Here is a 24,648-nt window from a genome sequence, read left to right as displayed (position 1 = left end):
AGTGGGCTCTGTGCCCAAGGTGGGTCTCCCAGTTTGTAGCTTGATGCCCTAACCACTAGACAAACTGGCTGTCTTGAAAACCAATGTCCCCCCCCCAATGTGAACAAATGAACACTCTCTTTCCCACTATCTCGTCTTGGTGAATGAGCTCAGATTCCATCTCTGCTTTGCAGGAATTGGAGGGGCCAAGTGTAATTCATGCAAGGTGATAAAAGGAGACAGGAGGTGCCTTGACTTTTATCGATGCTACAGTTCAGAGGAAAGAGTAGTGATGAGGGGAGGCTTCTGGATGACATCTGTGCAGACACAGTTGTGGCAGTGAAGGACTGATTGCTTTGGTGTTTCTGAATGCAGGAGTGATGTCCACCTATGCCATGTGCATCCGCTACGATGGCACAGAGGTGGAGGACCCTTTCTGTGATGCAGCTACGCGGCCTGAGCCCATCCACGAGTTCTGTGCAGGAAGAGAATGCCAACCCAGGTTTGTCTCCTTCGCTCCTGGGCAGCTTTCATTCCCAGGAGTGAGTGCTCTTTCTGTGCTTAGAATATTGCCAGGATGCCCGGCCCCTCTGGTGAACAGTAAGACGACTGCTGCAGTGCTAGGCTTTGTGCCTGTCGCCCTCGTGAGAATCCAGAGATGGGCCACTAGCAGGAACAGTGGATGAGGGCAGAAACTTTTTATGGGGACCTCTTGGCAATAGAGGCAGGTCTCGGGGAGGAGGACATAGCCTGGTTAGTGGCTAGGATAGACTTTCCTACATGAAGGCAAGAGACTCTCCCTCTGGAGGGTCAGTGGTGGCTCTGGTGTTGGACAGCTACAGCACAACCATGAAATGGAAGGAGGAAGTTTGGTTGATTATCACAATCCCTGATTGCAAAGCAAAGGTAATTAGAAAAATAAAATGCCATCCCAACCATTCTTCATATGTCTCCAGACCTTTACTCGTCTTAGCTGCTCTTTGCACTTTTTCCAAAGTCTCAACATCTTTTTTGTAATGTGGTGACCAAAACTGTCTTTGGTCATTCTTTGCTTTCCTGACCAGATTTGCGGATTCAGGATATCTGTTGATATTCACACAGTTATGTGTCCCACTTTCCATTTTTTTTTATTTATCCTTTTCGGCTTTCAGTTTATCAGAGAGATCTTTGTGCAACCATGCTGGTTTCTTCTTGGATTTCCTGTTTTTCTTTTTCAGTGGTATTGTGTTGGACTAGGCACTGAGGGGGCTTGTGATTGGAGTCTGGTCAAAAGGCAGCTTTGGCAACTGATAACCAAGTATGTGCACTTTGCAACAGAAGTAGGCAAATCTGAATGCTGCCAGCATGCTCTAAAGCAGTGGTTCCCAAACTTTTTCAGTCCACCGCCCCCTTGGTACCACAAACTCATCCTCAGTGCCCCCCACCCAGGGGTGGGTTCTACTTACCTTTACTACTGGTTTGCAGGGGGCCGCGGATTGCGCGCTCACTTTGCTCGCGCATGCACGCGCTCTTCTGCACATGCGCAGAAGCATTTTGGTGATATCGGGGTCAGTGGGCGGGGCCTCCTCCCGGTTTTACTACCAGTTCTATAGAATTGGTGAGAACCGGGGCAACCCACCACTGCCCCCACCTCCACCCCCACCCCCTATAAATAGCATTGTTTGGAATAGTGGTTTGCATGACCCACTAAGGAAGATAGTAAAATACATGGAATACAGCCATTTTTGGCCTCCTGAAGCCATGCCCTGCATGGCCCGTTTTTCGCAAAAACAGGGTGCTCAGAGCCTTCGGGAGGCCTGCAGGCTGCTCCAATACAAATCTATCCCTATAACAAAAACAGCTAACACTATTAGTTAACACTAAAGAAATCCCCTGAATCAATCAATCTAAAGCAGTGATTCTCAGCTGGGGGTTCCTTTTGAATTTGCTGACCACCAGTAAGTGGGAGAAAGCAATTTCACAGAGGAGGGAATGGAGAGGGCTGTGGGATGAATTCACACCCATTCCCAGACCCCCTTGGGATCAACCTGCAGCCCTGCCCTGCCTCCTCAGGCGGTGGAGCGTGGGGGGGGGGATGGTTTTCAAGAAGTCACAAGGAGGGCTGAGAGCTGGTTTCTGTCCCACAAGTAAGATTTGGTCCAGAATCAACCTCAACATGAAGGTCTTTTATTTGCTCCTTGTCTTTGCATTTTTAACAGGTAATAAATTAAATTTCTGTTGATGTAAAAATAGCTCATAACTCACCTTTCTAGACAGCTAGAATAGACAGCTATTATCATGTCTAAAAGCAAGATACTCTTCTCCATCTTTTATCTGGAGTACCATTTAATCCAGAGCCTTTTAATTCTAGAAGTCCAAGTTTAAAGAATGGACTTCTGGAATTAAAGCTCCATTTTTTAGCTAAAACTTAATTCACACCTGTTAGTTTTGCTTGAGCAGCGTGAACAATTGACAGTGTGATCCTCCAAAGGTCTGAAAAATATATCATTAATTTTTCTTTGGCATTTAAACTAGATAACCAATGTGAAAAAGTGCATCAAGGAAGGACTGGAAAGCCAATTCATACTGAACTGTATTGGGTTTTCTGTTGTTATTTGAATAAAATGAAAAGAAATCACATAGAGGTACCTAGTGCGGAAAAAGAGATGAAATAATGGGTCATTCTCAACACTTGAATTCTCTACACTTAAAATATCTAGAAATTATTATAGTTAAGTGAGTTTTACCCCATTTTACAATTTTTCTTGCCATAGTTCAAATCAAAGTTCAAATCAGAGATTTGATAGTTCAAATCAAAGATTTCTGAGACCAATGTTGAATACTTAAATTTCAGTAGTCACCAATCCCAGTCTTAAAATGAGTTTAGAATCAGTGGGAGTCACTGATAACAATGAACTAACTAGCTACTGATAATGAGTCCAGTCCTGCCTTTCTTTTCCTTCTGTCCAAGTTTTGCAAGTACTTTTTCCAGGTATATGTTTTATTCCAAAGTATACAAACCATTATTGTTAGGGAAAAAATAGGTCTTCCAAGCATTTTTAAAAGACACTGTCAGAATGACTCTGCTCTCAGCCCCCCTTGTGGCTCCTTGAAAAGCATCCCCCCCTACATATGTAAATGAAAAGAATAAGGAGGATGAATATGAGACACTAAGGGAGATGTTTCAAAAAGTAAGGGAGGCATTTAAGGGAAATAAAGAAGCAGAGAATTGGTTAGCTTGCAAAAAAAAAAAAGAAAGAAAGAGAAAAGATGAATGAGAAGCAAGAAAAACAAGGAGATAATATTGAAAAGGAAATAATTGAAAAAAGATAAAGATGATTACACTGGGTTCAATAGTGATAGAATAAAAATGGATATGGGAAAATACATCTCAAATATGAAGAAAAGAGAAATAAATGGGGTAAAATTGAGAATGAAAAGTAATAGAGTTAAAATTAAAGGAAAAAGGCTGAAGGGGAGATATAAGAACAGTAAAAAGAAGGTAAAGAAAGGGGATAAAGGGAGGAAAACATCAAGAAAGAGAACTGTGGAGAGACTAAGAGAAAATGGTTAAGAGTCACTGAAAACGTTAATTTGTTAATAAAGAGAAGGATGCTAGTTGTAGAAATTATATGTGAAAATGCTGTTAAATAAAAAATAGAACAATGTAATATGAACGAAAGAATGATATTGGAAGAAGCACTAAAAGGAGAGAATAAATTATAATATAAGAATTAATTGAATAAGATGGAATATGGAAATTAAATGTAAAACTGAATGAAATTGAAATGCAAAAAATGATTCAAATGATATACTTGTAAGAAGTAAATAAAAATATATTGTTAAAAGTAAAAAGTCTAAGAATTGGAAGATTGGAAGAGTAAAGATTTAAAAGGAAAAATGGAATAAGATGAAATATACTGCTAATAATTAAAAAGATGAGGGGAAATTTTTAGAAATATACTTGATAAATGAAAGAAAGACCAGGGTTGCCTGGACTCCATAGTGGAAAATATAAAATTGAAAATGAATACAGTAATAGAGAGTGATGAAGGAAGGAGAAGAGAGATGGAAGAAGGAACGAGAGAGAGGGAAGGAAGAGAAGGGAGGAAGGAAGGGAAGGGAAATTGGAGTAGGAGGGAGGGTAAGAGAGGGAGGAAGAGAGAAGGAGGAGAAAGGAAGGGGAAGTAGGGAGGAGAAGAAGAGTGGGGGAAGAGAAAGTAAGAAGGAAAGAAAAGAGAGAGGTGGTAGGTTTGAGGAGAAAGATTGCTGTACAATAAAAAAGATGAAAGGGAAGAAAGGCAACCCCAAACAAATATAAAGATATTAAGATAAAGAATGAATCATTAAACTTTAAAGAATAAAAGAGAACACATATAAATAAATAGCAATAATTAGAAACACACATACAAACATACAATGTATTTTCTTTGAACAGAGTATTTGGCCGGTTCACAAATTTAAACAGTGTTTAGTCATTTCAATTAAATTTACAATTTCTATATTTCCTTTTTGCCATATTTATTCCTCATCTATTTTTTTTAAAAACCAATATTACTCTTTATCCTCTTCTCTAATCTTAATCAAATTCAATTTTTCCCTTCTATTATACCCCTTCCCATTGTCATCTATTTTTATATCCATCCTCACATTGGTTAATTATGTAATATTACAGTTGTTTAATACAAATTCAACATTTTAATATAAATCAATTAGTTATATAACTATCTTTTTTTGTATATTAATCAATATGAACATGAATATTCCAATTATTTCCATGCAATCCAATTTCTTACAAATCAATTAATTATATTTACCAATAATAATAAACCAAATTATTTTCCCCATATATTCCTCCAAACCACAACTTAGCCATTTCTGCTTTCAACACAATATACAATTAATAGTATCTCAATTATTACAATTCCCTAGTTAAATAGAGCTTTCCCCTTATGTTACTCATTTTCACAACTTAAACTCTCCCAATAACCCAAATAGTTTTATTGATTGATTGATTGATTGATTGATTGATTGGTTGGTTTGATTTATATGCCGCCCTTCTCCAGAGATTCAGGGCAGTTTACATCGCGTTAAGCAATAGCTTTCATACTTTTGTATATACCTGCTTAGTAGGGCTTTCGGGGGCCCCTAAGCGGTGTTCTTTTTTTTTATACAAAGTCATCTTATTGCCCCCACAATCCGGGTCCTCATTTTACCTACCTCAAAAGGATGGAAGGCTGAGTCAACCTTGAGCCTGGTGAGATTTGAACTTTTTTTTTTTTTAATTTGATTTATATGCCGCCCTTCTCCGGAGACTCAGGGCAGCTTACAATGTGAACTTGCACTAATTGCAGGCAGCTGGTGCTACACTTTAGTCTGCTGCGCCACCAAGGCTCTTATAATTATAAGACTATAATTATATAGTTTTGCTCATATAATCCTCCAAATGACAACTTAATCATTTTTACTTTCATCACAATATATAATTAAAAATATTTCAATCGTTACAATTTCCCTAATTAAATTTAAAAATGTTCTAGCTGTTATCCAAGCTGCAACTTAATCCTTTTTACTTTCACACCATATACCATTAAAGGTATATGGTATATGGTATTGTTACAGTTTATACTTATTCATATTTCTAAAAAAAATAAAAAATAAAAACTTATCATTGTCTAGATTTCAAAAATACAAAGACAAATATTCCAATTATTATTCATTTCATTTTTACAATCATGATTTCCCATTTATTTCTTACTAGTATTTATATTTCAATTCTAAATATGTATAACATCTTTCTCTTTCATTTCTTTTTCTCCCTTCCCATTTTTGCCTTTTTCTTTCTCCTTTTTTTCTTTTGTGTTTTAAAATCTTGAACTCTCCTCTTTTGCCCTAAATTTCCCATTGTTTGAACCTACCTTTTTTGGTGAGGAAAAAGAAATCTGCCTCTGCCTAATTTTCCAGTGTAACAGCAAACAGCCAACAACCTGCTTTACTTTCAGTTTCGTTTTCAGCTTGATTAGCACAAGGAGAAAAAAATCTGCTCCAGCAATTTAGCTCTTTGCAACAAGTAGCAGAGCCCTGCGCAAAACAGCTGAGAGCAAATCAGCTGAGAGTCAGGAGGCCAATCTAATCCATGGGCTAATTAGCCTATGCTAAAGCTGAAAGGAGTTGTTTTTTCTTGCTGTTTGCTTGCAAGGAGGTAACTGCTGTGAGGCACAGGCCAAAGGGTGGGGGCCACCCTCCTTGCCACTTAGCGCTCCCCTGCCGCCCCCCCTTGCCTCTTACCGCCCCCCTAAGGCATCCCACTGCCACCCAGGGGGTGGTACCGCCCACTTTGGGAACCATTGCTCTAAAGGCCCTAAGTGTTTTTTAAAAATGGCTTTTGATTTAAATGTTAATTTGAGCCAACCTCACTTAAATGGGCCAAGATACCGCCATCCCTCTCTGGAGATGAAGAATAACAAAACCAAACCTGATCACACTCCTGGTCATCCATGAAGAGCCTGGCCTGGCTGTCCTCCCTCTGTTCCTTATCCTGAACCACCACCTTGTGTTGGACAGGTGGGAGACCAGCAGCTGGAGCGAGTGTTCCAGGACCTGCGGAGAAGGCCACCAGTTCCGGATTGTCCGTTGCTGGAAGATGCTCTCGCCTGGCCTGGACAGCTCCGTCTACAGCAACCTGTGCGAATCGGCTGACATCGCTCGGCCAGAAGAGAGGAAAGTCTGCAAGAACCCGGCTTGCGGGCCACAGTGGGAAATGTCTGAGTGGTCTGAGGTAAATTCTGGCCAAGAGGTCTCTGTGCTTTGATCCCAGCAAGCCCTGTGGATCACCTAGCTGTGGGGGCAAGCTTAATGGGGGAGTTGGCGGGAGCAGTGACCAATTTCCGGGAGTCTTTTCCAACAGCTGTTCCCGCATGTGGTTTCAAATACAGGCAGCCAGGCTTCCGGTTGGTGCCGCCGTCGTCGCTAGACGGTTTATTTAAGACCGCCAGCCCTGCCGCCCATAAAGAGCCGCCTCTACAGCGGAGAGGTGGCTTGAAAAACTCCGTGTTCCTGAGGAAACGTGAGGAGAGCCAGCAAGATCAGGTAGAGCCCCCTGCGAAGTCCTCAGATTGTCTTTTTTGCTTCTGGGGAGGAAGCAGGGTGAGGCTCCCTATCCAGCTCGCCGAGGCTCCGGACTCTGGGGACAACTCTGCATCCAGCAGAGCCAGACGACGCGACCAACATAACCAGTGAAATCCAAGAGAATTATTAAAAATAAACAGGGTGAAATCTGGACCTGAAACTCAAAACTGCAAGTATTTGTATTAGCCCTGTGATTGAATTTAAGAATGGAGAAAGAGTGAAAGTCTGTTAAAATGGCGTCCGGCTTCAGTGGTAGGAAAAAAGCTGAAAGCGAAAGTGGATTTGCCTGATTGTCTCAACACATTATAAAGTACTTAAAGCAACAGCGCTGGCTAGAAGAAAAGGGAAAAGTTTTTTTTAAAGTGATTTTGATCTGTTCCTCCTCCCTTAGAGACTTGATTAAAGCTGGGAAAATTTCTGAGAGGATTCTGTGGTGGTGAAAAGGGAGAGAAGACTTCCTTCTTAGAAAGAGTCAGACTGCGTGGCAGAATGGCTTCGAAGCAGACAAAGCCAGCCACTAAAGCTGTGGGGGGGGGGCTCCCCCACTCATAAGTCACAAGAGCAGCCATTAAGTTTGCAGACTCAGAGCCAAGCACAGGAGACTGGTTTTAAAGATTTGAAGGAATTTATTGCTGCGGCTCTGATGAATCAAAATGAAGTTATGGACCAGAAATTTGAAAAATCTCAACAGGAAATTAAGGAGGTGGTTCAAGAAAAGTATGATAAGATGAAGCGAGACATACTGACAGTTCTGACTGGCTTGTCAGAAGTAATTGTTCAGATTGATAAAAAAGTGGGAGAACTTAGTTCAGAAGTAGAATCTAAAATGAAGGAAGCTGATTATAAAATTTCCAATGTGGACAATAAAACGCAAAGGATTGAAAATGAAGTGACAATGATGCAATTTAGATTTATGGAGTTTGCTGTAAGACTGAGAGGAATAAAAGAAAACAGAGAGGATTTGAGAAGGGTTTGTGCTGATGCCCTGGCTGTGATGCTAAAGGTTAGCCCTGAAAAGATTTTGTGCAAGATGGACAAGGTTTACAGAGTGAATTCTTGGGTGGCAAGGGAAAGGCAATTGCCTAGAGATGTGGTGATCTACTTTACAGATAGAAGAATAAGAAATGATATCTTACAAAAGTCTTTTGTTTCTACTATTCAAGTGGATGGAAGGGAGATTGGGATTTATAAAGAGTTGCCGCCTAAGATGCTAAGAGACAGAAAGGATTTTGGATTTTTGGTGACTGAATTAAAGAAACAACAAATTCCATTCAGATGGGACGCTCCAGTTGGCATAATATTGAGGTATCAAGGAGAGAGATATCGATTAAATACTGTTGAAAAAGTGGAAGACTTTTACTTCAATGTTTTTAAAACTGGCCCAACATCTCCACGTACATCCTCAGTGTTAGGTATAGAGGAGGGTGATAAAGAGAAGCAATTTGAACAAGAGTCTGAAGAGCAGCGGAAACAGATGGAGGTGAAGGCAATGGAAATTCAAGGAGCAACAGGGGTTTTTTTGGATGAACCATTGCTGGATCTTCCTTTAGAGGCTATAGGTGGACCACCCAAAAATACAAGAGAAGTGGTAGTGGATTTCAACTTGATGTCGTATAAAGCTAAAGATCAGCGTATAACTCGATCAGCTTACAAACAAATTCTAAAGAAACAACAACAGCAGAGGTCTAAGCCACCACAAGATAAGAAGGGAGCCAATGGTAAAACACAAAAATCTGAAGCTATGGGAGGAGCCAAGCCGAAGACTACCAGTCTGGAACAGAAACTTCAGCAAATGCTCTTAACGCTTCAGGAGACTACAAATGACAATTAAGTTTCTATCCTGGAATATGAATGGATTGAATTCACCACAGAAAAGAAGGAAAATATTTCATTATCTGAGACAATTTAATAATGATGTTATTTTTTATTTTATTTATTTATTTGATTTATATGCCGCCCTTCTCCGGAGACTCAGGGCGGCTCCGGAGACTCAGGGCGGCTTACAATGCGTTAAGCAATATTTGTCTACAAGAAACTCATATTAGAACACAAGATCAAAAATATTTGATAAACTCTAGATTAGGAGCACAATTTATAGCCTCAAATCCAGAGAAAAAGAATGGTGTGGTGATTTATATAAATAAAAGATTGTCAGCTAAAATTATAGAAGCAGATGATTGTGGAAAATATATAGCAATTGAACTTTATATATATAATGGTCCAATTTTGGTGATTGGAATTTACGCTCCTAACCAGCAACAAGAAAATTTTTACAAAATATTGTACTCTAAAATATTACAATGGGACTATAGATCTATTTTACTTATGGGAGATTGGAATGGAGTAATAGATCCTAAAAAAAATAAAAAGAGTTTGGCAAAGTCATGTGTTAAATTACCACAGATCTTTTTCAATATGAAAGAAGATTTGGAATTGAAAGACATATGGAGAGTGCACAACCCAAAAGAATTGGACTTTACTTTTTTCTCAGACAGACATAGATCCTTCTTTAGGATTGATTTTATCCTACTTATGGCTGATTTACTTCTAAAAACAAAGAAAACAAAGATATTTCCGAGGACTTTAACTGACCATAGCCCGGTATGGATAGAAATAGAAATGGGAAAGAATGAGAGAAGATCATGGAGAGTAAATGAAAAATTTGTTTAGATATGAAAAGAATGTAAATGAACTCAAAAAACAAATGAAGGAATTTTTTGAAATGAATTTGAATAAGGGTACCCCTATTGAAATTGTTTGGGACGTGAGCAAGGCGTATATGCGAGGGGCACTGATCTATATGAATTCTAAACACAAATTAAATCGACAAAGAAAAAGATTAAAAATGGAAGGAGAGATAAAGAAAAAAGAACAGTTACTTATAAAAAATCCAACAGATGAAAAACTACAAGGAATTATAAAACTTTTGAAAGATCAATTTCAAATGCTCATAGCGGAACAAGCAGCAACTAATTTACAATTTGTGAAACACAATACATTTTGTAACGCTAATAAACCAGGCAGGTGGCTGGCTTACACACTGAGGAAGCAGCAGAGTACTCGGACTATCGGTAGTATTGAGTATGGAGGGAAGGAAGTTTTTCAACAAAGATTAATCAAAGAAGCCTTCTTAGATTACTATACCAAACTATATGCCAAAGATTATGCTAAAGCTCCAGGGACGGATGGTTTAGCTGCGGTGTATTATAAAACCTTACAAGTAGAAATGATTGAACATCTTAAAGACTTATTTTGTAGCATACAACAAGGGGGTAAAATATCCCCTTCATGGAAAGCAGCTTTTGTCTCATTGATACCGAAAGAGGAAGCAGGTTCTACAAAACCGGAAAATTTTAGACCAATATCTCTCCTGAATACAGATTATAAAATTTTTGCAAAAGTATTAGCCAACAGATTAATGCCAGTTATCCAAGAGGTGATTCATCATAATCAAGCAGGATTTATAAAAGGCAGATATATGAAGGATAATGTGAGGCAAATTATAGATTTATTGGAATATCTTGAGAAGAATAAACAGATCCCTGCAGTGCTGGTGTTTTTGGATGCGGAGAAGGCCTTTGATTGAGTGAATTGGAACTTTCTATTAAAGACTTTAAGAAAGATGGATTTTGGGGATCAATTCTCAGCTCCTTGTCCTGCACAGCACGGAGACAGCAATAAAACACAGCTGGACACATCAACTGGAGAGTGAATCCTGGTTTAATGCTTTTCATCAGTTACGGAACAACACCAAGCTACAAACTTTCAAAGTTGGTGCTGCGAGCATCCGCCTCGCAGCGCTTTATATCCTAGTGCCCCACCCCTCTCTTGATGAACGGGTGGTTCAGCTGTGTTGGGGTGAGTTGCAGCGACGTTTCTGGTTTTCTCATTCCGGGTTTCTCCGCGTCTTAAACGCAATCCCTCCACCGACGCCCCTCCACCATTTCCCGTGCCACTTATTTCCCGTGCCCCCTCTACGTTGTAGTTTTGTTGGGGATGTGTTACTCTTTCCGATCTGCCTTCCCGTCCCGGTCGTATGTCGGGCACGCCGGGCTCGACAGGCGGCTCCCCTTTCACCAGGGTCCCCTCTGGAAAACAGAAAGCAGAAGAGTTAGCATCAGTTGAGGGTTTCCAGGGATAACGCTTATGGAACCGGCGTATTAACCGATCGCCTGCGGTATCCCTTGCAAGGACCCAGCTGGCTTCCTCAATTGGATATCCCTTCCATTGTACTAGGTATTTTAGTCTTCCCCTATGAAGTCGGGAATCTAATATATTTTCTATCTCATAGTGGTCACCACAAAGGGGTGGTGGTGGTGGATCAGGCGTGGGTCTCACAGTGTCTATTGGTTTCAACAGGCTACTGTGGAATACTGGGTGAATTTTACCCAGAAGGGGCAGGAGTTTTAAAACCACGGTGACCGGGTTAATAATTTTGCTAATGGGGAAAGGGCCCAGATATTTGGGCCCTAGTTTGCGGTTAGGTACCCGAAGTTTAATGTATTTAGTGGAAAGGTACACTAGATCCCCCTCTCTAAGAGGCTTTAATAGGGCCCGTTTCTTATCAGCTTGGGTTTTGTATTCGGCTGCAGCCTTGTCAAGTGCTGTTTTCACTTGGGGCCACAATGCTCATATTTTATCTCCCACTCACTAGGGGTTACCCCTGCTTTCACGGGTTTGAGCTCTGGAATAGCGACAAATTCTTGTCCCGTGACTATTTGAAACGGCGTGTAGCCTGTACTCTGGTGCACGGAGTTATTATATGCCACTTCGGCAAGTTGGTAATAATGCGGCCCAATCAGTTTGTTGATAAGACACATAGCTCCTAATGTAACGTTCCACCATTGCGTTGGCCCTCTCGGCTGCCCCGTTAGTACTAGGGTGGAAAGCTGAGCTAAGTCCCTGGGAGGAGCCTATTAATTTAAGAAAATTGCGCCAAAACCGGGCCGTAAACTGTACCCCCCTATCCGAAATGATTCTACAGGGTACCCCATGCAACCGATATACGTGTTGTACAAATAGCTTGGTTAGTTTTTGGGCGGATGGCAGACCGTGACAAGGTATGAAATGGGCTTGCTTGGAAAAAAGATCTATAACAGTCCAAATGACGTTACAACCGTGGCTTTGTGGCAGATCTACTATGAAGTCCATACCTATGTCTTCCCAGGGACTTGTTGGATTGGCTACAGTTTGTAACAGACCGAGCGGCTTTCCAGGCCTGGGTTTTGCTTTAGCGCATGTTACACATTTATTTACATACTCTTCTATGTCTCGTCGCATATGAGGCCACCAAAAATTGGCGTCTCGCTAGATGTAAGGTTTTTAGAAATCCAAAATGTCCAGCCGCCTTGACATCATGGCATTGTCGGAGAACCTCGCCTCATAGGGACACAGGAACATATAATTTGTCATCCTTCCATGCGCACCCATCTCTGAGTACCACTAGTTGGGGATGTTCTGCTAACCAGCTATCTGTTAGTCCAGCCTCTTGAAGTCTGGCCCTCCACCCTTGTGGTGGTTCTGTTCGAACTCTATTGCCAGCTGCTATAGTGTTATTGGGTATCATCGCTTGTACGATGTCTTCTCTTTGGCTATGGTATTGTGGCATTCGAGATAACGCGTCTGCCAGAAAATTTTTTTCCTGCGGGAACGTACTTTAATGCAAAGTTGAACCGTTGAAAATACTGGGCCCATCTCACTTGTTTAGGGGACAGTTTACAGGGAGTTTGTAACGAGATTAGGTTTCAATGATCTGTCCATACCTCAAAAGGGGACTTCGATCCTTCCAAAAGGTGTCTCCAGGTAAGGAGTGCCCATCGAACAGCGAAGGCCTCCTTTTCCCAGATAGCCCATCCCCGTTCAGCCGGTGTAAATTTCTTTGACGTGTATGCACATGGTTGTAATTGACCCTGCTCGTTCGGTTGTAGCAAAACAGCCCCCACAGCCACGTCGCTGGTGTCTGTTTGCACGATGAATGGCTTATCTTGGCTGGGGTGTTGCAGAATTGGTTCCTGAGCAAACAGGGTTTTCAACGTCTCGAAAGCTTTTTGGCATTCCAACGTCCACACGATGGGTTGATTTGGTTTTATGGGTGAGCCGCATCCTTTTGTCCGTAGTAGGTTGGTAAGAGGTAGTGCTATATGAGCGAACGCCGGAATGAATTGGCGAACCCAAGGAAACTTTGTACTTGTTTCCTTGTTCTCGGTGGCTGCCACTCCATCACCGCCATTACCTTTTTCGGGTCCATCTGTAGAGTAGTCCATCCCTTTGAAATTTGGTAGCCCAAATAGTCCAGTTTGGTGCAGTGGAACTCACACTTAGATATTTTGACAAACAATTTAGCAGCCAACAGTTTTTTAAGCACTTGACGAACCAGTCGTATATGGTCCTCCATAGTGTCCGTGTAGATAAGTATATCATCTAAGTATACTAATACTCCTCGGTAGAGGTGTTCGTGCAGCACCTCATTTATGAGCTGCATGAAGACTGCCGGGGCGCCTTGTAACCCGAACAGCATGACTCTAAATTTATAGCTGCCAAGAGGACCATTAAAGGTCGTTTTCCACTCATCTCCCTCTTTAATATGTATTCGATAGTACGCCTCCCTTAGATCTAATTTTGTAAAGATATGTCCAGTGGCCAGGGTGGCTAGCAGGTCTTTTATCAAGGGCAATGGGTATACCGGCTCAACACTTACTGCGTTCAGGTCCCGGAAGTCAATGCAGAGGCGTAGACCTCCATCTTTCTTCCCCCAGAACAAAACTGGGGCTGCCATGGGAGCTCGGCTGGGCGGTATAAATCCCTGGGCTAGATTACTATCAATATAGCGTCGTAACTCTTCTATTTCTCTGGGAGTCATGGCATACATGCAGGGCTTAGGTAATTTGGCCCCAGAAACTAACTCTATGGCACAATCGGTAGTCCGATGTGGGGGGAGGGTATCACACTGGTCCTCGCTAAAGACCTCAGCCAGGTCGGCATATATCTCAGGAATTCCGGGGCCCCCCGGGCTGTCTACCTGGGGTGGGGTTTGAGGATGTACACCCTTGGTGTGATCCTTATCTTTCTCCCTGGCGGGTTCAGGTCCTAGTTCCAAACGTAGTTTTCTATATCCGTCCTCCCACCATATGGTGGGTTTCCACTTGTCCAACCAAGCTAACCCTAGTTTAACAGGTTCTATTATACTGTCCACTACCACGAAACGGATATACTCCCAATGTTCCCCTATTTCAAGTTTTACAGGTTCCGTTATTCATGTGGCCGGGGCACCCCCGAGGACAGAGCCATCCATCTGTTCAAACCGGATGGGGGTTTTTAACAGTGCTAGTCGTAGCCCTAATTGTTTGGCTAGGGATATCTGCATCAAGCATCTGGTACACCCCGAATCTATTAAAGCCCCTCGACCTACCAGGGTGCTGGTGCGAGGATTTTGGAGATTGATTTGAATGATGAAAGGTCGGATGGGGGCACTTACCATGGGGTCCTGGTTGTCATCCTCATCGCTGTCTCCCAGCACCACCGGTAAGTCTCCAGGTCCAGGCACACTCCCCGCGTCGCTCATCGGGCTATCCTTATCCGTTATCGGGGTCTGTGAAGCCACTCGGGAACGTTCAGGAGTCACTCGCGATTTTCCTTTACTACTGGATCTATCTGGCGACCTCCCTATGGATGGTTGGGGCAGGGGAAATGGGCAGTCGGCTGCTCGGTGCCCCTCCTGATTACACCGAAAACATCGGAAGGGCGCTCTTCGGGCGGAGCCCACAGGCCCAAGCGTCGAGGCGGGCCTCCCGGAATCCCAAGCCACAAGTGGTCTCTCCAGTGGTCTCCTTCCTTGGGTGCCCCCTGAGCTCCCTCTAAACCTGAATTCCTTTAGCCCCAGATCCAAGTCAATAGCCGCCTTAAACCATTCCGACAACTGAGGTGGCAGTCCGCGGTACACATAGGCCTTTCGGATCTCCCTATCTAGGCCAAGGTGAAATAGGTGGACCAGCATCCACTCCGGCCAAGCCCTCAATCTGCCTGCAATTGCACAGAACTCCTTTACGTACTCCCTGGCCGGCTGGCCTCTCTGATGTAAAGTCACCAATTCACCCTCAGCTTGTTGCACCCGTGAATCGTCTTCAAAACGAACCCAAAGACCTTCTAGAAACAACCCTACATCTGTCAATTCTCGGGCGTGGTCACTATGAAGGTTCTCCACCCAGTCCGCCGCTTCTCCCTTCAAGGCTGTCGTGACTGCGACCACCATGGACCACTGGGTGGGGTAGAACTGTCCATATAAATCAAAATAACTGAGGACTTGACTCAAGAAAATAGCTACCCTGTCAGAACTGCCATCAAATGTCGCCTGTAGGGGAGGTGGACCCCACATCAGTTGAGGTTGCCAGGGTCCCTGTCCTGGAGCCCCTGCATATCCAGGGCCCATGGGGGCCTGGGGGGGTGGCTGGTTCATTCCCTGCTGTCCCAGGGGGCCCAGGCCCATATTGGTTAGTTGTCTATCACCCGGGGTGGACAGCGTGGCTGGAGACCACCTCCCTCCCTGCTTGGCAGCTGTCCCTACCTCCACCCCCCTGGCGTGGGAATGGGCCATCGGCTGTGCCTGTTCTGGATTTCGTGCTCTATCTCCAGAACTCTTTAACTTTAGTTTAGGGCTGGCCAAACGAAACCGGGTTGACCCAGATGCCTCAGACCCCTGCCAAGTGGTAGCTCGAGACTCCACCCCTTCGGCCCAGGACTGCCATGACGGGGCATCTCTAAAGCTACTCTCCCCAAAACGGTCTCTTAAGACATCCAAAGTAGAAGAGCCGAGTCCTGTTGAGTAGCTCCCCTCACCCCCCTCCTCGTCATCTACCCAGCGTCTCTCTCTCCAGCGCCGAAAAGGGTCACCCGATGAAGCAAAGGTAGAAACCTTACCCCCTGAGCCAGCTACTGCTGGGCTTCGCCACCAGTTCTCGGGGGGGGAGGTGTGTCAGTAAGCTTTGTCTCGGCTTCATCTGTTTCTCCCTCGTCCCCGCTGGGGTTTGGGGTCCGTTCCTTCGGTCTCACCACGGGTTGCAGCTCGACTGGGGCAGCCGGCTGGACAGTCACCCCCTCCGCCAGCATCTCTGCCAACGTCTCCACCAACACCTTCGCTCCGGGGTCCGTTCCCTCCGCCATTCCAAATCTCCAAACACACCTCCAGGAAGAAACTAGAACGAAGGGAGCGCCAACTTTCTCTCAGCTCCTTGTCCCGCACAGCATGGAGACAGCAATAAAACACAGCTGGACACATCAACTGGAGAGTGAATCCTGGTTTAATGCTTTTCATCAGTTACAGAACAACGCCAAGCTACAAACTTTCAAAGTTGGCGCTGCGAGCATCTGCCTCGCAGCGCTTTATATCCTAGTGCCCCACCCCTCTCTTGATGAACGTGTGGCTCAGCTGTGTTGGGGTGAGTTGCAGCGACGTTTCCAGTTTTCTCATTCCGGGTTTCTCCGCGTCTTAAACGCAATCCCTCCACCGACGCCTCTCTACCATTTCCCGTGCCACTTATTTCCCGTGCCCCCTCTACATTGTAGTTTTGTTGGGGATGTGTTACTCTTTCCGATCTGCCTTCCCGTCCTGGTCGTATGTGGGGCACGCCAGGCTCGACATCAGTTTGTGCAGGCAGTTTCAGCAATTTATCAAGAGCAAACAGCACAAATTATCATTAATGGAAGCTTAACTACAAACTTCAGTATAGAAAAAGGCACAAGACAAGGGTGTCCGTTATCCCCATTGTTGTTTATCTTAACTCTAGAAGTCTTGTTGAACACAATACGGTACTCGAGTACTTTGAATGGAATAGTTATAAGGCAAGAGGATTACAGAACAAGGGCATTTGCAGACGATCTGGTTGTTACCCTAACACAGCCAATGGAATCAATAATCCAGATGAAAGACATTATAGAAGAATATGGTATGGTATCAGGATTTAGACTGAATCAGAAAAAAACCAAGATGATAGTTAAAAATATGACAGAAGATCAAAAGAAGGAACTTGAAAGGAAGGCAGGTTTTGAAATAGTACCAAAGGTGAGATATCTAGGAGTCCAAGTTGCAGATTCAAATATAAAATTGTTTCAAAATAATTATGAGGTGTGGCGAAAGGTACAAAAGGATATGGAAACCTGGAAAAAACTGCAGCTGTCTTTACTTGGAAGAATAGCAGCAGTTAAGATGAATGTTCTACCTAGATTTTTATTTTTGTTTCAAATGATTCTGGTGCTTAAAAGTGATGAACAGCTGATGGAATGGCAAAAAGGAGTGAATAAGTTTGTTTGGAATGAGAAAAAGCCGAGAGTTAAACTGAAAATTATGCAAGATGCTCGTGAAAGGGGTGGCCTTAAACTTCCAAACCTACAATTGTATTATGAAACAGCAGCGTTGACACAAGCAAGTGATTGGTTTGGAAGGACAAAGACTGGAATATTGAATATAGAAAGTTATGACCTTGAACTTGGTTGGCATGCATATTTATTTTATGAAAATAAAGTGGATAAAGTATTTAACAGCCATATACTCAGAAACTCCTTGATGAGAGTATGGAAGAAGCACCAGTTCAAATGGGATTATAAAATACCGTTGTGGTTGGATCTTGGCCCTCCCCTCCCCTCCCATCCTAGTTGGGCCATTATCAGGCCCTATGATTAACTTGCTTGCCCTGCCGGTTTTGCTCGATGGAGGTGGCCCCCACTTATTTTCCTCTATCTGCTTGCCTGTATTATCCATCTGTACGCTACCTGTATGAATACTGTGGACAGCTTACTTTCTTCTGGAGACTTTGGACCTGGCTCTGTTTGTTATCTAGCACGCTGGCTGTATGAAAAATGGCAGCTTACAGGAGGACGAACGGAGCCGGTTTCTATCATTGTTTCACTATCGATGGGATGTACCATCTTCCCCATGGCGAGTTGTCCAACCATCGTGAGAGGCTGGTTGGACGATTACCCTCGAATTGGTTGGAACATTGGACTCCTCCACTGCCGTGAGAGGACAGTGGAGACTCTTCCGCTTATGGTCAACCTGCCTTTTTCAGGACAATTTGGACTATCATGGAGCCCTGGGCCATACCTTATCACTACCTCAGAGCTTAGATGTACCGAAGGGCACAGCTTCTTGCATTGCGAGACTCCCCCCTCTCGCAAGCCTGGCCCTCTACGTTATCGAGGGCCTACCTCAATGACGGGTCTTGGAACCCAGAGAGGTGGCATGCGGCGAAGAGGGGGTTGAGGGGTTTTTTATGTAAATTTTTGGAAAAAAATTTAAGGGGTCCCAGGGGGGGGGAGGTAAAACTGGAACTAGGGTAGTGGGTTTGGGGGATAACCCACCAAGGGGAAGGTCAGGCCTGGCCACTATACGCGGCGGGGGGGGGGTAGGAGTTCTGGAGGAAATGGGGGGGGTCGAGCTTGTCCAGATTGTGTTTTTACCATCGGTACTGTGAGGGGGAGGGGTAGATATGGCGGGAGCAGGGGGCCATATCATGTTAAGGGAGCGCGCACCCGCTGTCTCCATGCGGTAGCGTGCTCCGGCCCCCAAGGCTCCACTCGTTCTCCAGGTTGCACAGACCCTCAGGGCCCAGGCCTTCGGCTGATGTTGTGCAATGCCAGGTCCGCAGTAAATAAAGCCCCCCTCATTTGTGATCTTGTTCTGGAGGGGGGCGTGGACCTGGCAGGGCTTACGGAGACCTAGTTGGGCCTGGAGGGAGGGGTCCCTCTGGTAGAAATGTGCCCATCAGGCTTCCACGCATTCCATCAACCGAGGTCTCAGGGGAGGGGCGGGGGAGTAGCGGTTATTATTAGAGAAGGTTTTAGGCCGAGGGAGGCCACTGTTCCTCAGACGGCCGGTTGTGAGACCCTCCTTGTGAAGTGGGGTCATGGGGTTCAGATGGGTTTGCTGATCACGTACCTGGCTCCCTGCCACGTGGCAGCAGCCCTGCCCGAGCTACTCAACGTTATCGCCGCAGTGGCGGTTGATACCCCCAGACTTATGGTCATGGGGGATTTCAACCTGCCGTCCGTGGGTGAGACGTCTGAGGTGGCTCGGGAGTTCATGGCTTCCATGACGGCTATGGATCTGACCCAGCTAATTCATGGCCCTACGCACATGGGGGGAAACACACTGGACTTGATTTTTGTCTCTGGACAGTGGCTGAGTGATCTCGAGATAGTGGACATAGCCATCGAGCCCTTGTCATGGTCGGATCACTCTCTCCTTCGCCTTGATCTTCGAACCGCTGCTCCCCGCCGCAGGGAGGCGGAACCGATAAGATGGTACCGCCCCAGGCGCCTGATGGAACCTGATAGGTTCCAGATGGAGCTTGGGCCAATGCCTGAGGTCCTGGCTCACGCCTCGACTGGAGACTTAGTGGCCGCCTGGGATAGGGCGGCCGCTGGAGCTCTGGATCGAGTCGTGCCTTTGCGGCCTCTGACCCGGCGCCGATCTCACCTGGCTCCTTGGTTTACCGAGGAGCTGAGGGAGATGAAGCGCCGGAAAAGACGCCTAGAGAGTAGTTGGAGGGCCAGTCGCACTGAATCTGACCGGACACTGGTAAGATCTCATATTAAGAATTACCTAGTGGCGATAAAAGCAGCGAAATGTACTCATCTTGCTGCTCTTATTGCGTCATCAGATAACCGCTCGGCCGCCCTGTTTAGGGTGACCCGCTCCCTGCTCCACCAGGAAGCGAGGGAGGACCCCTTGGAGGGAAGAGCCGAGGACTTTGTTCAGTATCTGTATGACAAAATCACTCAGATTCGGGAAGATCTGGACTCCGACTGGGTAGATCCAGTGGGGATGACGGAGGCAGGTCCTGAGAATGTTATCTGAGATGAGTTTGACTCTGTGACCCCTGAGGACGTGGACAGGATTCTGGGTAGACTGAATGCGACCACATGTTTGTTGGACCCGTGCCCCTCCTGGTTAGTGCTGGCTTCCCGGGAGGTGACGCGAGGCTGGCTCCAGGGGATTATAAATGCTTCATTGAGTGAGGGTGTCTTTCCCGCCGCCTTGAAAGAGGCGGTGGTGAGACCTCTCCTCAAGAAGCCTTCCCTGGATCCGGCAATATTGGCTAATTATCGTCCAGTCTCCAACCTTCGCTTTGTTGTGAAGGTTGTTGAGAGTGTGGTGGCACGACAGTTTCCCCGGTACCTGGATGAAACGACGTATCTAGATCCGTTCCAGTCGGGCTTCAGGCCTGGGTACAGCACGGAAACGGCATTGGTCGCGTTGGTGGATGATCTCTGGAGGGCTCGGGACAGAGGTTGTTCCTCTGTCCTGGTCCTATTAGATCTCTCAGCGGCTTTTGATACCATCGACCATGGTATCATGCTGCACCGGTTGGAAGAGTTGGGGGTGGGAGGCACCGTACTACGGTGGTTCTCCTCCTTTCTCTCCGACCGGTCGCAGTCTGTGTTGACAGGGGGGCAGAGGTCGACCCCGAGGCCCCTTATATGTGGGGTGCCACAAGGATCGGTCCTCTCGCCCCTTTTGTTCAACATTTATGTGAAGCCGCTGGGTGAGATCATCCGTGGTTTTGGGGTGGAGTACCATCAGTACGCTGACGACACCCAGCTGTACATCTCCACCCCAGACCACCCCAACGATGCCCTTGAAGTGATGTCCCGGTGCCTGGAGGCCGTACGGATCTGGATGGGGAGAAACAGGCTCAGACTCAACCCATCCAAGACCGAGTGGCTGTGGTTTCCGACGTCCCGATATAGTCAGCTGGTGCCATCGCTGACTATTGGGGGCGAAGCATTGTCCCCCACGGAGAGGGCTCGCAACTTGGGTGTCCTCCTGGATTCATGGCTGTCTTTAGAAGAGCACTTGGCCGTGACCGGGAGGATTTTTCATCAGGTTCGCCTGATCCGCCAGTTGCGTCCCTTTCTGGATCGGGACTCGTTACGCACAGTCACTCATGCCCTCGTCACCTCCCGTCTGGACTACTGTAATGCTCTCTACATGGGGCTCCCCTTGAGGAGCACTCGGAGGCTCCAACTGGCGCAGAGTGCAGCCGCGCGGGTGGTGATGGGAGCGACGTGGCACTCCCATGTAACGCCCCTCCTGCGCGAGCTGCACTGGCTCCCGGTGGTCTTCCGAGTGCGCTTCAAGGTTTTGGTTATCACCTTTAGAGCGCTCCATGGCTTAGGACCTGGTTATTTACGGGACCGCCTGCTACCACCAATAGCCTCCCACCGACCAGTACGCTCCCATAGAGAGGGGCTCCTCCGGGTGCCGTCGGCCAAACAATGTCGACTGGCGGCCCCCAGGGGGAGAGCCTTCTCTGTGGGGGCACCTACTATCTGGAACGAGCTCCCCCCCGAGATACGGAGGATTCCGGATCTGCGTACCTTCCGTCGCACGCTTAAGACGTTCCTATTCCAGCAAGCCGGCCTGACCTAAACTTCTCCGCTTTTAAATGGGAATTTTAAATTTGGTTTTAAATTATTGGGGTTTTAAATATGGTTCAGCCAAATTTATTTAATTTGTTTTATCTCTATTTTAAATTTTGTACTTTCATGTTTTATTTTTATGGCTGTTCACCGCCCTGAGTCCTTCGGGAGTAGGGCGGTATACAAATTCAATAAATACAAAATACAAAATAAATACAAATATTATACGGAATATAAATATAAAGTCACTCGGGGGGGGTTTATACAAAGAAGTACTTTTTAATGATGGGGGCAGATGGCAACTAAAGACATTAAACACACTGTTGGAAGAAGGGATCAATTTAACTTGGTTACAGTATAATCAACTTCAATTGAGATGGAAAGAAGATCAAAAAACTGGTTTAATGTTGCATGAAGAAGAATTGGTTAGACAGATAAAAGAGAAAGGCCCAATGCATATCAAGAGGATCTATAACATTTTGCTAGAAAGAGATTCAGAAAATGAATTGGTTAAAGATTGTATGATAAAATGGGTGCAAAACTTTGCAGAACCAGTTATGATGGAAACATGGGAAAAAATATGGGTCCAGAATGTTAAATTTACGCAGTCACAGAATTTGAGGGAAAATTTTTACAAAATGTTTTATAGGTGGCATTTAGATCCTAAGAAATTGTCGTGCATGTATCCTAATGTTCAACCAAAATGTTGGAGATGTGATTGTTTAGATGCTACATATTATCATATATGGTGGATGTGCAAGAAAGAGAAGGCTTTTTGGATAAAAATTTGGTGGGTTATGCAAAATGTTCTGAAGAAAAAACTCCAATTCTCTCCTCAATTGTTTTTATTGGGTATAGTTAAGGACTTTTCACTGGGTGAAACAAAATTGATATTGTATATGGTGACAGCAGCTAGGTTACTGATTGGTCAATATTGGAAAAGGGATGTTATGCCTACTATTGAAGAATGGACTTTGAAGGTGGCCAGTTTTGCAGAAATGGCGAAGATATCAGTATATTTAAAAGACCGGACTCAAGAGACTCATGGGAGTGGAAGAAGATTATGTGCAGAATAAATATCAAACTAGGAAGTACCAGATAGCTTTTAGCTGAATGTGCTGTAGAAATGTATAGTACACAGGGGGTAGAATAGTTGAATGTCATGTAGAAATGTATAGTACACAGGGGGTAGAATAGATGGGCGGTAAAGTATGATACAATATGATTTGGATTTGGATTTCATCTTGGGGAAGTCATGGGGGGAGGGGAGGGTTAGGGAGGGAAAGGGGGGGGGAATGGGAAAATTTGTATTTGTAAAACTTTTTCAATAAAAAAAAAAAAATACAGGCGGCCAAACAACCTTTTGCTCTGGTGTGCTGGCCATGGCTCACAGGATGCCTCTAAGTGGGTCCACCTGGGTTGAGGATTTCCCAGAGTCCTAAATTTACTCTAGGAAGGGCTAACGCTAGAGTTAGTGAGCGGTTTGGTGGTCTAGAGGTGGAGCTCTCACCTCACAATCAGAAGGTTGTGAGTTTGATCCTAGATAGAGGCAGATATTTCTCTCTCTGGGCACAATGAGAATATATCTGCTGAACAAAACTTCGCATTGGCGACCGGAAGGGCATCCGGCCATTAAAACACTCTGCTAGCTCCATTCGGTTGCCCAGATTCCAGCCTGCAAGGGATTATGGGGACATTAAAAGATGTTGATGAGGGCTAACGCTAACCAGCAGATCCCTCTGGCTGTTGCGTTCAGCCCTTCTCTCCTGTCCTTTGTGGAAGGAACATTCGATGCACTTCCTTCACTCAGGAACAGAGGCCATTACCCAAATTGCACAAATCGATCCTGAGGTTCAATTTCTGGGGGACTTGCTGCTTTTTTATGCTTCTCCTTAGGGACAGAGGGTCAAGCCTTGGTAGTACAGGGGTTTAAGGCACCCTGTTATTAAGCTGGTTATTAAGACCAGCTGCCTGGGCTTCCGGTTGCGTCATGCTAAATGGAGAACTAGGAATTGTGTAGCTACTTATCCTAGTTCTCCCTTTTCTGTGTCTGGCGGTTGTTCCTGCGCCATCGTGAGCCGTGGAGAGGCTTGCGAAGAAGGGGAGGCATCGGGGCATGCGAGGAGGTGGCTTTCCCGCATGCCGGCAGATTTCTTCTCAGGATACCAGCGCAGAAAGAGGGCGGCGTGGGATCGCCCCGAAATCATGACTATACCAACTGGAGAGGGGAGCCCGCCAGCATGGTGTAAGAATTCTACTTTACTAAGTTAGCTCAGAGCTGACTGAACCTCCTGCCTAAGAAACGTATAAGATTTGCCATTTACTGGGGGAGCGGCTGAAACGGAGAAACGGTTGTCTTGTAAACTTCTTGCTGCTAGCTGTTATTTCCCCCTCAGAAGCAGTTATTGATCTCCCTTTGAACTTTGATATTATCAAAACTTCATCTTCTCCCTTTTTTTATTTGAATATATTGTCTGTTGGATGAGGAATAATTGACTGATCTTGTTGGAGACGTAGTGAGATTTTCTCTTTTACTTCTCTCTTTGTCACATTATCAGAAGAGGCGAGCCTTTTGCCACATCTTGACTTGATATTTTTTTCTTCTTTCCCCACTGCTGAAGACTGCCCTTGGTTGGTCTTGTACTGCCACCTAGTGGTGGATTGGGATATTACAACTAAAGGAAAGGAAAAGAAAGGAAAGGAAAGGAAAAGAGGTGGGAAAAAGATATATATACACTGCCTCATAGTAAACATTGAAAATAGACTAATTTGGATATATCAAGAGCTGATGGATTAACTTATTTGATTTAAAAGACTTGATTGATATATTTATTCAACAAAGAGTAGAGGAACAGTGGTTGTTTTCAGTTATGTCTACATCTTCAACTATTACCACAACAAATAAGAAAATTATCTCTCTGCCTACCGCTGTAACCCCAAATTCGACGTATTTAGCTTCTAGAAGAACATCGGAAGATATGTCGGCGACGGGGAAGACGCCCTCTATGCAGGCTCTTCAAAATATGTTACAAGCCATCCAGGAATCAATGGCTAAAAACCAGGAGTCGACATCTAAGAACTTTGAGGACTTGGGAGCAGATGTGAAAGCGGAAATGAGAGGGGTTAAAGAAGAAATTAAACAGATGCGAA

At 44.9% G+C, this 24,648-nt stretch overlaps 1 protein-coding gene across 1 annotated transcript in view; it reads left to right on the top strand.

Annotated features, from left to right (window-relative positions):
• The window catches only part of ADAMTSL2 (ADAMTS like 2), a 121,703-nt gene that overhangs the window by 80,664 nt on the left and 16,391 nt on the right, over positions 1-24,648 (top strand). Inside the window, exons 13-14 of the mRNA XM_070955592.1 lie at positions 355-481; positions 6,523-6,736. Coding sequence (XP_070811693.1) covers positions 355-481; positions 6,523-6,736 — 341 coding nt within the window. The remainder of the gene's footprint in view (positions 1-354; positions 482-6,522; positions 6,737-24,648) is intronic.

The sequence above is a fragment of the Pituophis catenifer genome, unplaced genomic scaffold (genome assembly GCF_029215685.1).
Source record: "Pituophis catenifer annectens isolate HBS135680 unplaced genomic scaffold, rPitCat1.0.hap2 SCAF_17, whole genome shotgun sequence".
NCBI lineage: Eukaryota > Metazoa > Chordata > Lepidosauria > Squamata > Colubridae > Pituophis > Pituophis catenifer.
The sequence above is the reverse complement of the archived record's forward strand: the minus strand, read 5'-3'. Positions and strand labels throughout refer to the sequence as shown.